The 16,619-nt window shown below is 49.7% G+C and overlaps 1 protein-coding gene across 3 annotated transcripts; it reads right to left on the reverse strand.

Moving 5' to 3' along the window:
• Positions 1-710: 710 nt before the first annotated feature.
• Positions 711-15,844, reverse strand: Sarm1 (sterile alpha and TIR motif containing 1). 3 transcript variants are annotated; one of them, XM_090350613.1, is made up of 9 exons: positions 15,042-15,844; positions 9,855-10,473; positions 7,344-7,556; positions 6,992-7,077; positions 6,645-6,880; positions 4,977-5,079; positions 4,717-4,906; positions 1,109-1,230; positions 711-972 (listed from the first exon to the last, which is right to left on the reverse strand). In XM_090350613.1, exons 1-9 carry the CDS (start codon positions 15,509-15,511, stop codon positions 828-830), a joined length of 2,184 nt encoding a protein of 727 aa, XP_090206739.1. In that variant the 5' UTR covers positions 15,512-15,844; the 3' UTR covers positions 711-827. The 3 variants fall into 3 exon arrangements, with proteins under 3 accessions (XP_090206739.1, XP_090206740.1, XP_090206738.1); XM_090350614.1 differs by having other exon boundaries at positions 711-957; positions 6,992-7,083; XM_090350612.1 differs by having other exon boundaries at positions 6,992-7,083.
• Between the last annotated feature and the right edge of the window lie 775 nt (positions 15,845-16,619).

Below are 16,619 nucleotides of genomic sequence, written 5' to 3' on the forward strand. Positions count from 1 at the left end.
GGAGAGACCTTGGCTTTCTGATGATGTGTTCCAAGAGCAGGCTTTGCCCATGCTACTGGTGCTTCCCTGAGCAATAGGTAGCAAGCCTGAGTAGGTGAGGGGCTGGGTAAACCAGCCTGCCTAGGCCAGACAGGACCCTTACACATTATACCAAGGAATAGGGTAAGGTGGCTTTGAGACAGGGTCTCCCCTGTCCTGGCACGGGTGACCCTTTGTACCAGAAAGTATAGCCAGATGGCTAGTTCAGCCCAATCTAGACCAGAGACACAGCAGAGGAGGCTACCCCAAAGCAAGGCTTGGGGGCAGCTGGGGAGGGGTGTGGGGAAGGGAGCGTGGAGCGGGTTGTGACAGTGAGTGGTTCCACAACAGGGCCACAGGGCAGCCAAAAGGGGCAAGCCAGGGACCAGACAGTCTCAGTGGACAGCCATGGTGGGCTATGCATCTCTGGCTGCCTCTTGGCCTAGGCCCTCACTCAGACTTAGAGGCCCAGGCAGAGAGCCTGACTGTTTCCTGATTCCTGCCAGAGGCTGCCAGCCTTCATCCTGATCACTCACAAGATGGGATAATGTCCCCCCTTTGCTCTCCTCCATCTCCTGTTTCTCCAGAACAGAGCAGGGACATGGCTCTGGGAATGGAAGGCAAAAAATCTGATGACAGAGCCTGAGGGAGGAAGACTTCTCCCACACCCTCTCCAGATATGGAGGAAGAGGATAGGGAAAAGGCAGAGTCATTTCCTGAGATGGCCCAGGGCAGCCAGTTTCAAGAGCTGTTCCTTAGGGGAGGACTCTGGAAGGACTCACAGCAGGGTGTGGTGGCTGGGAGACTGGCTAAGGCAGGCCCATGGGTGCAGCACCCTCCAAACTGGTATCGGAGCCTGCAGATGACTCCCGAGAGGAACGGCCCTGCAGGAAGCGGATGATCTTCTCGATGGTGGCCTCCTGGTACTCGTGGGACCACCTGTGGGCACAGAGGCTGAGTGGGTAGGAGAGGTGGACCACAGGAGCTGCAGGCCAGGATCTATTTGCTTTACCCAAATGTGATTTACTTAGGTAGTTTGTTCTCCCACTCCCCACATTGGCTCTTAGTCCCCCAGGGCCCAGGGACTTACTTGATGCCATTGAAGGTAAGCACAGCTTGCATGTCCTCAGGTAGAGTCTGGGGCTCAGGCCACTCGAAGCCATCAATGACAGGTACGATGTTCTTGCCACAGTTTAATGCAGTTACAATCTCCTGGAGAAAGAAGAGAGGCGAGGCCCGGTGTGGTGGTACACACCTGTAATTCCAACTGTGTTGTGACAGTGATAGAATGGTCATGATTTGAGGCCAACCTTACCATAAAAAAAAAAATTAGCAAGAGTCCATCTCAAAAATAAGCCACATATAGTGGTATACACCTATGGTCTTGGTTACTCAAAAAGCAGAGGTAGAATTGTGGCCCAAGGTCTGAGCTCCTAGACACATGGTTCAGGATCCTAGGCTGGGCATGGTGGCTCACGCCTGTAATCCTACCTACTCAGGAGGCTGAGATCTGAGGATTGTGGTTTGAAGCCAGCCTGAACATGAAAGTCTGTGAGTCTCTTGTCTTCAATTAACCACCAGAAAACCTGAAGTGGTGCTATGGCTCAAAGTGGTGGAGTGCTAGGCTTGATCACAAAAACTCAGGGACAGCGCCCAGGCCCTGAGTTCAAGCCCCACCACAGCCCTGAGTTCAAGCCCCACCACAGACTAAACAAAACAAAGTCAAAATAAACCAGGGCCTTGTGTTTGTTCTGGGGGTAGAGCTAGCTCAGTGCTTCTAAAACCACTAGTTTCCTGAATGATAGAATGTCTTTTGTTGATCATTCTTAGCCAGAGCGGGAGAAGGGAGGGTGGGGGAGCCGTGGCTTAGAGAGTTATAGGATAAGGAATGGCACGAGAAAGACCAAGATTGGAAGGCTGGGGCTTTCAGGTCTACACCATGACTTCTAAGGGAAGATCTGCATGCTACAAATTCAATCACCAATAGCCAACAATTCAATCAATCAGGCTTATTAAGAAATAATCCTTCAGCTGGGCTGGGTGGCTCATGCCTGTAATCCTAGCTACCCAAAAGGCTGAGATTTGAGGATCATGGTTCAAAGCTAGCCTGGGCACTAAAGAACCTGAGACTTTTTATTTCCAATTAATCACTAGAAAGGGGGAAGTAGGGCTGTGGCACAAGGGGTAGGACGGTAAATAAATAAATAAACGAAATAGAATTCTTATTTCATCTTTTGTAAAGTGGGGGTGATAAAACTTCCCTCACACAATCGTTCTGAGAATATTACTTACTATTCACTCCGATAAGTTCTTAACAGTTATTTTTTTCCTTTTAAGAAGCAACCACAGAGATGGGACTTTCCTGAGTACAGTTCATTTGTGGTTTTCTGTATTGATTAGCCACTAAATGTGGCTTTGGAGAAGGAACTATTAAAACCAGAGGCACTTAGGCACTAAAAACAACCAAAGAAGGATGACAATTTTGGGGACTACTCCAAAGCAAAGGCTGCCACTACCCTGCCAGGACACAGGGTGACAAGGGAAAGGGCCTGGGAAGCTTCAGCTCCCACTGGTCTTTGAGCAGTCTCTCTATATTACAGAGAAAGAGAAGGAGAGACACAGAGGGGAAGGAATGTCTCCCCAAGTCCCACAAATGGCCAGCCTAGGAGGGGCCAGGTCTTTAACTCAAGCCTCTCAGAGTTCAAGACCAGGACTGTTTTGGACAAACACTGAGAAAACCTCTGATAAGCATCTTGATGAATTCTGACCCTGCCACACACAGTTAGACATCTGCTTCATCCAGAATTGTACAACATCAAAGACAATATAAGTATCCCATTGTACTGTGGCTGTTCAATTAAGGAACATGGCTGGGCAGGGGCGTGGTTTAGCGGTGAGCCCTTGCCTAGCACTCATGAGACCCTGGATTTGAAATATACACAGGCACAAAGGAAAGAGAGCAATAATGGTTGAATGAGTGTTCAAGAGCACTCTGGCTGAGAACAAAAACTTGATTAGGGTCATGACTTCTGATAAGTGGTATGCATCAGGATCATTTATCATGGATTCAATTATTCTATAAACACTTTAAGTCTCCTTTGTCCATGCATACATGATTTTAGACTCCAGTAGCACAAACAAGGTGACATTTCTCTCTCTCTCTCTCTCTCTCTCTCTCTCTCTCTCTCTCTCTCTCTCTCTCTCTCTCTCTCTCTCTCTCTCTCTCCACTCACTACCTATTGGCCATGATCCTTCACCATCTCTTCTGGCCCCCAGCATCCTCTCCAAACAGGCCCAATACTCAGCCCTCCCATATGGCTCTGGGACCCAGCTCTCTTCCCCACTGCAGTCTGGACTGCACTTTGTTGGGTCCTTTGTCCTAATATCACTGTCGTAGCGTCTCCTTGTCATGGATTCCCTATTTCCAAGAGCTTATACACAAGTCTGCTTGCCTTAGACCTGGATCCAGCATCCTCATGCAGCCAGTGCTGCAATGGAACAAGTAACTCTCTGTGGAGAAAACCCCAACCAAGCAACTATTCAGGCAAATCTGATTGGAAGAAGTTGCCAATTTCCTTAGTGTAAATATACTTCTCATGGTGGATTTCCAGCTACCAATGCAACATCACTGCATGTGAAGTTGAACAGAGATGTAGGCAATCACTGTGTCAGCTGAACCTGAACCCAATACCTCCCCTGTACATGCTCACATCTATGTCATGGACACAGCATAGGTCCTGGGAAAGAGCATGAGTTGTGGAGTCCTTTTCTAAGCCTCAAGTTCTTCATCTGTGATATGGAGAGAGCAATACTAGCCCTGAGTGTGCATGGGGACACTTTTATTCCTTCTCTCACACTGTGCTCCTACCTAGGTTGGCTTCTCATCTAGCCACCTATGTTCCGCTTCCTCCATGAAACCTCTGATTATTCTAGCCTTAATGTTTTCTCCCTCCTCCATATTCCTACAGCAAGTGAGAGGTTTGGCTACCAGGCTTAGCATTTACACCAACTTGTTCATCATCTAGTCACTGTGAACACATTCTGTGTGTGTGTGTGTGTGTGTGTGTGTGTGTGTGTGTGTGTGTGTTTGTGTTTAAGATATAAGGTTTTGCTATGCTGTCCAGGTTGGTCTTAAACTCATGGGCTCAAGCAATCCTCTTCTTTAGCCCTCTGAATAGTTAGGACTATAGCCACAGGCCACCACGACAGCTCACTCGCTGTCACATTTTGGTCCCCTCAAAAGTTTGATGACAAGGGCCTCATCTCAGATGACTTCCATCCCTCAGCCCGACCCTTGGTTCTCACTGACTGATGAATGACTGATGTGAAGATCTGGTATACAATCATCTAGTTGTGTCTGCTTTCTACATGTCACGCATAGAGACACAGTGGTGAGTTAAACCGACATAGTAGTCATAATTGCATTAATAGAATTGCTATCACTCTTCAGTAATTACTATGTGTCAGGCATTCTATTAAGTGATTCAAAAATTGAGCCCTTTTAATCCTTGCCTTGTAATAATGTCCTAAGAGACTTAGGTACTCTTACTGCAAAAACCCTGTTCCAGTTAGAGCTGTCAGCTTCTGGTTTGGTTCTTGACTTCCAGCTGAGTGCAGAAAAGAAGGGAGTGGAAGAAGAGGACCCTGTGCCCCCGGCCCTGGCCCATGCTGTTACCAGAGATCCAGTCTGGTACCTACCTTGTGTACCCAGTCCTTGCAGTCATGGTCCTGCATGCACTTGTCTAGTGCTCCAGTAGACAATACCAGCACAAAATTACGGGCCCCCATGACACTCTGGATGAGCTTGTCCTCGAACTTGCCCGCTTCCAGCTTCTCCACATCGATGAAGACGCTGAAGCCATGCAGCTGCAGGTGCACCTTCAGGAGACTAAGAGCAGTCCTGTGTGACCATCATGAGCATGCCTCAAGCCCCAGGCTGCTTACCTACACCTCCTTACCTGGCCAGCTGGGAGCCTGAGTTCCTTCGGTAGCTGATGAAAACATCTGGGGTGTCCCCGCCCTGCTTGCTGCCACTGCAGGGCAGCGGGGAGTGCAGCATTTCTGAGGCCAGCAAGAGAGACAGCACAGTAAGTGTAATGCTTCCACCACACACTGTGAGGTACATCATACGTTAGGGACTGAGTCCCCTGTCCACCTAGACTTCGTAGCCCAGATTGGGCAAGGTAGCTTGCTCCAAAAAGGGTCTGTGAGTGAAAGGTAAAGGCTTCCGGAAGGAAGGCCCTACAGAGAGGCAGGCTGTCATCACTGATACATCCCTTCTCAGCCAGCAAGCACTGTGCCGGGTATGGTGATACAAGCCTGTAATCTCAGCTCCTTGAGATGTGGAAGTAAGAAGATCATGAGTTTTAGGCCAGCCCAGGTGAAGTTAGTGAGATTCTGTTTCAAAAACAAAATATAAAAACAAGCTGGGTCCCGGTGGTTCATGTCTATAGCCTTAGCTACTTGATAGGCTGGGAATGGGAAGATGGCAGCTTGGGACCGGCTTGAGCCTAACAGCTCACAGACCCCTCCCTTCTCAACCCAGAGCTAATAGCTGTGGTTCATGTCATTCCAAGCTATGTGGGAGGCCATGTGTGTGTGGTGTGGTGTGTGTGTGTGCTTGTCCTGGGGCTTGAACTCAGAGCCTGGACACTGTCTCTGAGCTTTTTTTTTTTTTTTTTTTTACAGTTCTGGGGCTTGAACTCCAGGGCCTGGCACTGCCCTTGGACATTTTTTGCTCAAGGCTAGTACTCTGCCACTTGCCACAGCACTGCTCCCGGATTTTTCTGAGTATGTTCAATTCTGAGGAATTGAACCCAGGGCTTTGTGCATGTTAGGCGAGCACTATACCACCAAGATATACTCCCCAAACTGTCTCTGGGCCCCACCTCCACTTCCAGTCTTTTTGCTGGTTAATTGCGGAGAAGTGTCTCACCAACATTTCTGCCTAGGCTAGGTTAGAACCTGAATCCTCAGATCTCAGCCTCCTTTTTTTTTTGTTTGTTTGGCTGGAACTCTGGGCCTGAACACCATCCTTGAGGTTTTCTCATAGCCAGAGTTCTACCACTTGGGCCACAGCACCATTTCTGACTTTTTCTGTGTATGTGGTACCAAAGACTAGAACCAGGGTCTTCATGCATGCTAGGCAATCACTCTACCACTAGGCCACACTCCTGGCCCAGATCTCAGCCTCTTGAGTAGCCAGGATTACTGATGTAATCCATCAGCACGCAGCTGTCCTACCTCTTGCTACACTTGCACAAGCTGCCCTCTGCCTGGGCTGCCCATTCTGCCAGCCCTATCCCCACACATTCCTCAAGATCTGGCCAGGCAGCCCCTCCCTACCAAGTCTAGACATGAGTGGGTAGGACAGGCAGTTCTTCCCCTGGGATCCCAATGGAGTCCTGGGCATGCTTCCTGCTAGGACTACCTGCCAGCGGATAGAGCTGCTTCCTCCCATCCTGCTACCCCACTCAGACTTGAGGACAAAGTGCATCATAATCATCTTTGCAACTTCAGAGCCCAGCTGGACCCAGTGTGGTGATGGTGGCTCTGGCCTCCACCCTGAGTCTCTCCTCTTCATTCCTCTAAGACTGAGGCTGAGCTGGCTAGGGCTCTAGGCTGACCTCTGGCGGCAGAGATGATCCGTGTTCGATGCACGCCCAGGCGGATGCCACAGTCCTCCAGCAGTTGCTGCTCTGACACGCGGTGCAGGAGGGAGCGGTCCAGCCCACAGCTGACCAGACCATAGGTGTACTGGCGGAAGCGAGGGTCCAGGCTGCCCAACCAGTCTGCCAGGTTGCTGCGGTCGCATGTAGCATAGTTGGCAAAGGTCTTGAGTTCTGTGAGCTCCCTAAAGAACCTGCACCCCACAGAAAAGAAGCTGAGGTTCCTACTTGGGTCTGGAGGGGGAGGGGTCAGTTAGATCTGAAAGGGTCAGGCTGGGCCGAGAGGCGAGGTACTCCCTCCCTACCTCTTGCGAGTGATGCTGGATTTCATGCCCAGGTCGATCTGTAGTTCCTCCTCTGTGAGCCGCAGAAGCAAGTCACCATCTACCTGCTGCTCCTGGGAAAGGGGGCCAGTGTGAGGCAAGCTCCCTTCCTGTACCTTGGAACTCCAGATGCCAATGAGGGAAATGGAGGGAGCAGTGGAAAACCCCCCCTGCTCAGCATTGCTGAATGCAAACTCCTCATCCCCAAAAGGCCAGCACAGCATAACAGGCCTGAGAAATGCCAAGGGCACAGTTAGCTGTGCCCAAAGCACCCTAGGGAAGACTGTGACCCGGCAACCCCTAGGAAGGCATTGCCCTCCCCTCAAAGCACTACCCGGAAGCGTTCGCAGTACTGGGAGAAGCCAATCTGCTGCAGCCACGTTTGCACTTCGGCCTCCTTCCAGCTGGCCACACAGGGCAAGATGCGCCGTGGCACCTCCTCGCCCAGCAGGCGCAGTGCACGCTTGGCCAGCGCTGAAGTGGTGCCATTGGTAGAGTAGGAAACCAGACGTTTCAGGCTCTGGATGGCACCAATGTCGCTGAACACCTAAGGAATTAGTGAGAGGGGAGGGCTTGGGTCTACCGGGTGAACAACCTCTCACACCCAGCCCTTCTCTTCCAGCCCTACCATCCGCCCTAGCCCTGCTGCTGTCATTCTGTGAGCCAGTTCTGTGCACTCTTCTTCATGAAGCTCATTGGACTTTGAACTCCCAGTCTCAAACAGAGCTCAGAGCTGGGCCTGGTGGCTCACGCCTGTAATTGTAGCTACTTAGGAGACAGACCTGAAGATCTTGGTTCAAAGCCAGCCTGGGCACTAAAGACCATGAGACTCTTATCTCAAATTAACTACTAGAAAATGGGAAGTGGGTCTATGGCTCAAGGGTAGGGCGGTAACGTGGAGCTAAAAAGGCTCAGGGACAGTTCCCGGGCCCAGAGTTAAAGCCCCAAGACTGCCCCCCCCCCCCCCAATAAAAGAAAAAAGCTCAGCTCTTTCACTCAAGGCCAAGGCTTTTGCTGGTTAATTGGAGATAACAGTCTCTTGGATTTGTCGGTCCAGGCTGGCTTTGGACCTAGAGAGAACGAGAGATCTCAGCCTGTTGAGTAGCTGGGATATAGGAATGAGCTTCATTTGACTCTTGGCCAGAAGTCCCTTACCTGTCCTTACCACAGCATTTATCTGCCCTGGGGTTAAATCTGAGTTTTCAGTATGGTCACCTCCAGTTAAAACTACTACCACACTTTGAATGCCATTGTCACTAGCTGATAATACATCTTCCACGAAGCTAGGGAAATGTCTTAGTGTCCCTATACCTGACATAATAAAGGACATGGAATGGAGGCTCAGTGTCTTTGTTTGACTGCACTCACTTGGCCTTGATGAACTAATAGTGCTGCTGTGCAGACCCAGTTTTTAGGGTCCTTGCTTCTTATTCTCCTCCAATTCCCTTCTCCTAGAACAAAACGATGTGTTTTGTGGGCTAGTCTTCCACAGCTCAATTCTGGGGCACAGAAGGAAGAGTCCAACTCTTAACACTGGATGTTCAGAGAGGCCTCAGAGACTCCCAATTCTATCTATCTATCTATCTATCTATCTATCTATCTATCTATCTATCTATCTATCTATCTATCTATCTGTCATCTAAATGAAGTCCAGACAGGGCAAGTCAAGTGTTCAAGGTCATTATCAAGTTAAAGCAGCAAGCAAAGGTTGTCAGCAGTTTAGACCCCGGCCACGAGAACCCTTTGGGATTTAAATCAGAGTTCTTGGGCTGATGCACGGATGTCCTACCTTCCCTCATGCCTGTGTCTCTAGCTCTTGTCTCCTTTCTAGACTCTAGACCTAGGCAGCAAAAACATCCACTGATGCTGCCCAATGGGGTATCTCTCCACTACCTCAGCCTCAACATGTCACAATGAATTCACTCTCTTTTATCCTGCATGTCTGTGCTCATGGCCTGACTACCTTTAGCTGTTCTCTCTCTTCTCAGGCACCAAGTTTGAATTCCACCTTTGCAATGCTTCTTGGTTTCTCTTCCCTCTGCACTCTTAATTTCCCAGGCCCCATGACAACCTCCCTCCGTGTTGGTTGCCTTTAATCTAACTCTTCCTTGCTACATTTCTGTATAGCAACCAGAGTGATCTTTGTGTGGAAAAGAAAAAGTGTGTTGCCTGCTTTAAAACTTCCCTGTGCTCTTCTCTTGCTAAGTTCAAACATTGAGTCTTGCCTTCAATGCCAGAATGGCTGGTTTCTCAATTCAGTACACACACTGTACTGGAGCTTAAACTCAGGGTCTTACACTGTTTCTCTGTATTATTATTATTATTTTTCCAATCTTGGGGCTTGAACTCAGGGCCTGAGCACTGCCCTTGAGCTTTCTCAAGGCTAGCGTTCTACCAAATGAGCTACAACACCACTTCTGGCTTTTTCTGTGAATGTGGCACCAAGGAATCCAATCCAGGGCTTCATGCATGCTAGGCAAGCACTCTATCATTAGGCCACATTCCCAGCCCACACTATTTCTTTTCTTGCTCAGTGCTGGCCCTCTAGCACTTGAGCCATGCCTCTGGTGCAACACTGCTGACTAATTGAAGATAGTTAGAGTCTTCTAGACTTTTTTTTTTTTTTTTTTTTTTTTTTTTTTTTTTTGCCCAAGCTGGCTTCAAAACTCTGATTGCCCAGGTCTCAGGCCTCCTGTTTTCCTCTGGGATATGCAGATGTGGGCTACTGGCACCTGACTCCCCTAATGCTTGCAACATCCTTCAAATCCTGGACAAGTATCCCTTCCTCTGGGAAGCCTTCCCAGATGCTCTCCAGCCCTTAATCCACCCTCCCCTTTACCATCACCTTGGTCTTGCCCTGCAGGCTCTTGATGGCTGCCTCTGTGCACAGGTAGAAAGCCCCGATGCACTGAGCCTCCAAGCGGGATGAGTCCAGCAGCAGCACAAGGCTCTGCAGATCATCCGGCCCGCGTCCTTGGCTTGTGTCACTGGCGTCCACCAAGCAGCGGGCAAAGCGACCAGGATCCAGCGATGCCACCAGCGGTTCCACGAGCGCCAGGGTGCCGGAGCGCTCCACCTCCCGCTCCACCTCTTTGTTGGTGGCCAACACGGCGACAGCCAGGCAGGCGTGCAGCCGCAGCAGCTCATCCTCCTTGGAGAAGGCGAGTGGAAAGAGCCATTCTGCAGCGCGCTTCTCCACCATGCGCCGCTGCACCGCCTGGCCCCCGTGCAGCGCGCAGTTAGCCAGCGCCAGCGCGCAGTGGCGCAGCAGCGCAGGGTCGGTGCGGCGACACCAGTACAGGACAGCGTCCAAGCCACCGGCTGCCACCAGCCTCTGGCATGTCTCCTCCGAGTGCTTGAACATGTGCTCCATGATGCCCGCCACGCTCCGTGCCAGCTCCACGGGCTCCCGCTCCTTGGATAGGTTCAGGATCACACCCAGTCCAATGCGTGCCACACGATCCCTGCCAGGAGAGAATTGAAGGGAACCGTGGAGATGCTGCACAATGGGGAGCTTGGATTGTTGGTAGAAGACAGGGTTAATCTCTTAGGATATATGAGGACTGCTTATGCTCCCTAGCCCTCCACTCTCTCCAGGCTTCTCTGACACAGCCAGTCTCTTCCACACGCTCCACTACCCCTGTGTGTGTGTGTGTGTGTGTGTGTGTGTGTGTGTGTGTGTGTGTGTGTGTGTGTGTGTGTGTGTGTGTGTGTGTAGATCCTCTTGATTGCTTTTTCACTTAAAGCTGGTACTCCTTCTATGTGAGCTAAAACTCCACTTCTACTTTTTTTGTTCGTTTGTTTTGCTGGTTAGTTGGAGCTAAAAGTCTCATGGACTTCCCTGTTCAGGCTGTCTACACACTAGGATCCTCAGATTTCAGCCTCCTGAGCAGGTAGAATTACAGGTGGGAGCTGGTAATTCTCACCCTGCTCTGGGTGTCTCCCCTCCTTAAGAAGCAATGTTTCCAGATCTGGAGCAGATCCTGAATCTTGGCCCTTCTTCCCTTCTTTGCTACTTTCCTGGGCACATTCTTTATCTCTTCTTAAGGCTTTTTTTTTTTTTTTTTTTTGCCAGTCCTGGAGTTTGAGCTCAAGGCCTGGGCACTACCCCTGAGCTTATTTTGCTCAAGGCTAGCACTTTACCACTGGAGTCACACAGCACTACTTCTGGCTTTTTCTGTATACATGATACTGAGGAATCAAACCCAGGACTTCATTCATGCTAGGCAAGCATTCATTCTACCACATTCTCAGCCCTCTCCTTAAGTTTTGGGGGAATTTAAGTATGAAAATAGAAGCAGGTGCTGGTGGCTTGTGCCTATAATCCTAGCTACTCTGGAGGCTGAGATCTAAAAATCATGATTCAATGCCAGTCCCAACAGGCAAGTCCATGAGACTTATCTCCAATTAAGCACTAAAAAAAGCTAGAAATAAAGCTGTGGTTCAAGTGGTGGTCTTGCACACTAAAGCTCTGGGAGAGTGTCTAGGCCCTGAGTACCTAATAACAGGATTAATGTCAGAATTAATGAGATCATTTACAAAAGTGCTTGGCATAGTACCTGGCACAGAGTAGTAACACTTTAATAAATGTTAACTTATCATTTGAAGTGTCACTTGAAGTACATCACGCTTAGCCTTGCTTCCAGACTTGTCCCATCCATGTTCCATGACTGGGCTATATATACCCATTCACTCAACAAACACTTATTGAAAACATCCCGTGTGCCATGTCATGATATTAAATGCTGACTAAGCTTGACTGAGCTTATGCTCATTAAAAAAAAAAAAAAGCCAGCTGGCTACCAGTGGCTTATGCCTGTAATTCTAGCTACCCCAGGAAGCTGAGATCTGAGAATCATAGTTCAAAGTCAGCCCAGGAGGAAAAGTCCATGAAATTCTTATCTCCAATTAACTAGCAAAAAGCTACAAGTGGAGCTGTGGCTCAAGGAGTAGAGTTCCAGACCGAGTTTAAAAAAAAACAAAAACCTAAGAGGGCCAAGAGTTTGGCCTAGTGGTAGAGTGCTTGCCTAGTCTGCACAAAGACCTAGGTTCAATTCCTCAGTACCACATACATACAAAAAAGCCAGAAGAGATGCTGTGGCTCAAGTGTTAGTGTGCTAGCCTTGAAAAAATCCAGGGGTAGTGCTTAGGCTCTGAGTTCAGTTCCCAGGACTGGCAAAAAATAAACAATAAAAATAAATGTTGCTGTGTTTCAATAAAACATTGTTAATGGAAACTGAGATTCAAATGTCATATAGTTTACACGTTGTACAAATTATTATTATATTTTCCCAACGATTTTAAAATGTAAAAAATAGGAAAATCTGGAAGTAAAAAGGGAAAGAAAAAAAAACTTAAGAGATAGGAGAACGAGGAGGGGAGAGGAGGAAGAGGAGGAGAAAGTAAAGAAAGGGTTTGGCTGAGGGAGGAAGAAAATGGCTTCATAAGCATTAAGGCTCAGAGTATCATCCACATCCTCTTCTTCTTCTAGCCCTGACCCTAAGTAATCTGAGGCATGCGAGACTGCACTGATTGGGAAAAAGTTCTTGTTTGTTTTGTACCAGTCCTGGGTCTTTAATTCAGGGCCTGAGCGCTGTCCCTGAGATTTTTTGCTCAAGTCTAGCGCTCTGTCATTGGAGTTACAGCTCCACTTCTGGCTTTTTGTGATTAACTGGAGATAAGAGTCTCACAGACTTTCTTCCCAAGGTGGATTCAAACCTCGATCCTCAGATCTGTTTCCTAGGTAGTTAGGACTAAAGGTATGAGTCACCAGTGTCCGGCTGTTTGTTTTTGATAGTACTGGTATTGGAACCCAGGGCCTTATGCTTGCTAGATGAATGTTCTACCACTTGAGCCATGCCGCCAAATGTTTTTCTCCTTTTGTTATTTTTCAGGTAGTATCTCACTTTTTGCTCAAGACCAGCCCTGCCCCTGATAATCCTATCAAGATCTTCCTACCTATTTCTCCTGCATTACTTGTTCGTTGAGATGGGGGTCTTGCCGGCTTTTTGCCTATACTAGCCTCAAACTCTACCCTCCTAATGTGTACCTCCCAAGTATCTGAGAGTACACCTGGTTCTTGGGAAGGAATTTGATAGTCATTATCTATGCTGTGCTCTGTCCTTGGTCCTGAAGAAACACTGACAACAGAAGGTGTGTTGTGTCTTGCAACCAAAGACCCTAGTGAGTGACTCTCAGTAATTCTGAAACAAGTGAGACCATCATTTTCAACCTTAAAAAAAAAAAAATAAGTATTGGGGCCAGGAGTTTGGCCTAGTGGTAGAGTACTTGCCTAACATGCACGAAGATCTGGGTTTGATTCCTTGGTACCACATACCTAGAAAAAGCTGGAAGTGGTGCTGGGGCTCACGTGGTAGAGTGCTAACCTTGAGGAAAGCTCAGGACAGAACTCAGGCCCTGAGTTCAAGCCCCAGAACTGGCAAAAAAAAATATGAGTATGCTGGATGCAGGTTGCTCACGCTTGTAATCCTAGCTACTCAGGAGGCTGAGATAAAAGGATCATGATTCAGACCCAACGTAGGCAAGAAAGCCCATGAGATCCTTATCTCCAATTAACTACCAGAAAATCAGAAGTAGCGCTGTAGCTCAAGTGGTAGAGTAATAGCCTTGGGTTTTAAGCTGGGACAGTGCCCACGATTGACACACACAAAAAAATCTATCTATCTATCTATCTATCTATCTATCTATCTATCTATCTATCTATCTGAGTATTGTGGGGCAGTGGAGGCTGATACCTGTAATCCTAATCATGATTCAGTGCCAGCTGTGAGACTTTTGTCTAATTACACACACACACACACACACACACACACACACACACACACACACACACGGGAAAAAAAGCCAGAAGTGGAGCCCAGGTCCTAGGATGACAGCTGTACTCACTTCCCAGAGATTGTAGTTATAACTGCCATGACCCACATAGGAAGGCACTCATACCACCCTGGGCCCATTTGAGCACCCACTGCCACTCACAAGTCTGTTCCCATCAGGGCACTGATGGATGGGAAGCTAATGAGCTGCTGAACAAGCAGAACCTTATCTTAGTCTTCCTAACTAAGTTGCTTTATTTATGCATATGTTCACAGATATTTTATTTCCAAAAATCACAAGTGATTCTTTTTTCTTTTTGAAAAATGGCAAGGAAAACACCCCTTCTCCACTGCCATCACACCTGTGAGGGATGCATGAGCTGGAAGTGACTCCCAAAACTCCTGTAAGCATAAGGAGTCTGAGCTTTCAGCTACAGACTGGAGTGCTTTAGCAGGAGAGAGGAATAGTGAGACTTCAAAGCTCGTTTTGATCTCACTTCCTATATCTTGGTAGTCAGTGTAGGGAAAGGGTGAGAACACATGCTCCAGTCCCTGCCCAGTTCTGCACTTATTTCCTCCTCCCCCACCTGTTCACTCCAGCAGGAAGCTTTCTATCAGCAGCTGCAGAATGAGATCATTTTTGTTTGGAGCCAGGGTAAGCAAAGCAGGGCACCCAGACATAGGCCCAGAGCTATGGATTGGCATTGGTCCTAGGATACCATTCTCCATCCATAGAACTAAAGATAGGCTCCTGTAATCCTAGCTTCTCTGGAGGCTGAAATCTGAGGATTCCAGTTCAAAGGCAGCTCCAGCAGAAATAACAGAGTGCCAGCCTTGACAGAAAAAGCTAAGACACAGAGCCCAGGCCCTGATGTTCAAACCCCAGTAGGATGCACCTACGAAGAAAGGAAGAAAAAAAGAAAGAAAGAAAAAGAGGACTGTAGCCCTACAACAACATTCTGTTTCCTTACCCCACTCACCCTGAGAATAAATGGTCACACCATCATTAATGCTCTCTGGATTACTCTCTAGACTTTCCCAAGCCTCGGTTTCCTCATTTGTAAAACGGACACACTAATTTCTATTAGAGAAGGTGTAGTGCAGCTGAAGGGAGGCAGGCTGAAGACCCAGGCACTTGACCGCCCTAGCCGCCCCTCACCTCGCCTTGCTCTCCCCCTCCACGAGTCTCGCGCCCTCACCGGTTCTCAGCTACCAGGATCTGCTCCAGCAGCCTCGCGGCCTGCACGCGCGTCTCCAACTCCGGTGCCTGCAGCAGCCGCAACAGCAGATCGAGACCGCCATCTAGGCGGATGGCATCGCACAGACCCTGGGCCACCTCGCGGCCCACGGCTGGAAGCAGCCAGGCCTCCTCCACTAGGTGGAAAACCTCGGCTAGGCCCGCGCCCACAGCCCGCGCGGCGCCCGCCTGCTTCAGCGCCGACAGCGCCTGCTGCAGCTCGGGCAGGGCACGTTCCAGGGCGCCCTGCACCTCGGTGCCCACCCCAGGCGACACCTCGCGGGACCCGCGGCCGCCAGCAGCCCACCACGGGCCCGCGCCGCCCCCTCGATCGGTGCCGGGCACCACCAGCTGCTCAGTGCTGGGTCGCGGGCCGGACATGGCGAAGAAGCGACACAGCTTGTAGGCGGAGAGGAGCAGCGTCAGGACCATGGGCGCGGGCTGGCAGGGGACATTCCTGGCCTTGGGGGAGAGCAGGGCCCGGGAGAGCGACCGAGACCTTGAGAAAAGGGAGACCCGGAGTGGAGACGCAGGGGAGCAGATGCACTAGGAGAGGAAAGGATTCCGGGCAAGGGCGCCCGCTAGACTTTGGAGAGGGAGGGGGGAGGTCAGGCTTTGGGGAGGAGCAATTGGGGAAGGGGATGCAAACCACTTCGCAGGGAGGGGTCGAAGGAGAGTGTGGGAAAGCAAAGAAGGACGCGGATGCCGAAGGGTAGACCCAGAAGCTGATAGAACAAAGCGGCGCTCCCGCTCGGACTCCACCAAGCCGAGATGCTCTGCGCCGGCCACGCCCCTGAGCCCCGCTGCCGAGTCCCCAGCCGAAGCCCCGCCCACAGGGCACGCGGGCCCCGCCCCCTCGCCTAGGCAGCCCCGCCCCCAGGCCTTCTCCTTGGACGCCCACACTCTGGCCTGCCCCTTCCCCCCCCTTTATTCTTTTGCCAGTTCTGGGCTTGAACTCAGGGCCTGAGCACTGTCTTGGGCTTTCTCAAAGCTAGTGCTCTACCACTTGAGCCACAGCACCACTTCTGGCTTTTTCTAGGTAGGTGATACAGAGGAATCGAACCCAGGTTTTTGTGCATGCTGGGCAAGCACTCTACCACTAGGCCAGACTCCCAGCCCTCACCTCCTCCCTTTTAGTCTCATTCCTTGCCCTGGCAGGAGAGGTGGAAGCAGGCCTCCCTCCCAGTGATTAAAGCAATTGCAAAGTTCCCTAACAACTTGTAGGGCGTGTGTGTGTGTGTGTGTGTGTGTGTGTGTGTTTGTGTGTGTGTGTGTGTGTACATGTGCAGGGTGGTCCTGGAACCTGAACTTAATGACTGAACACAGTCCCTGAGAATTTCTTTTCTTTCTCTCTTTTTTTTTTTTTTTTTTTTTGGCTAGTGCTCCACTGCTTAAGCCACACTTTCCTGCTCCATCTGGCTTTAAACTGTGATTCTCAGATCTCAGCCTCCTCAATAACTAGGATTACTAAAAATTACCCTTTTTTTTTTTGCCGGTCCTGGGCTTGAGCTCAGGGCCTGACCACTGTCCTTGGACTTTC

The sequence above is a fragment of the Megascapheus bottae genome, chromosome 17 (genome assembly GCF_031878675.1).
Source record: "Megascapheus bottae isolate mThoBot1 chromosome 17, mThoBot2.hap1, whole genome shotgun sequence".
Lineage (NCBI taxonomy): Eukaryota > Metazoa > Chordata > Mammalia > Rodentia > Geomyidae > Megascapheus > Megascapheus bottae.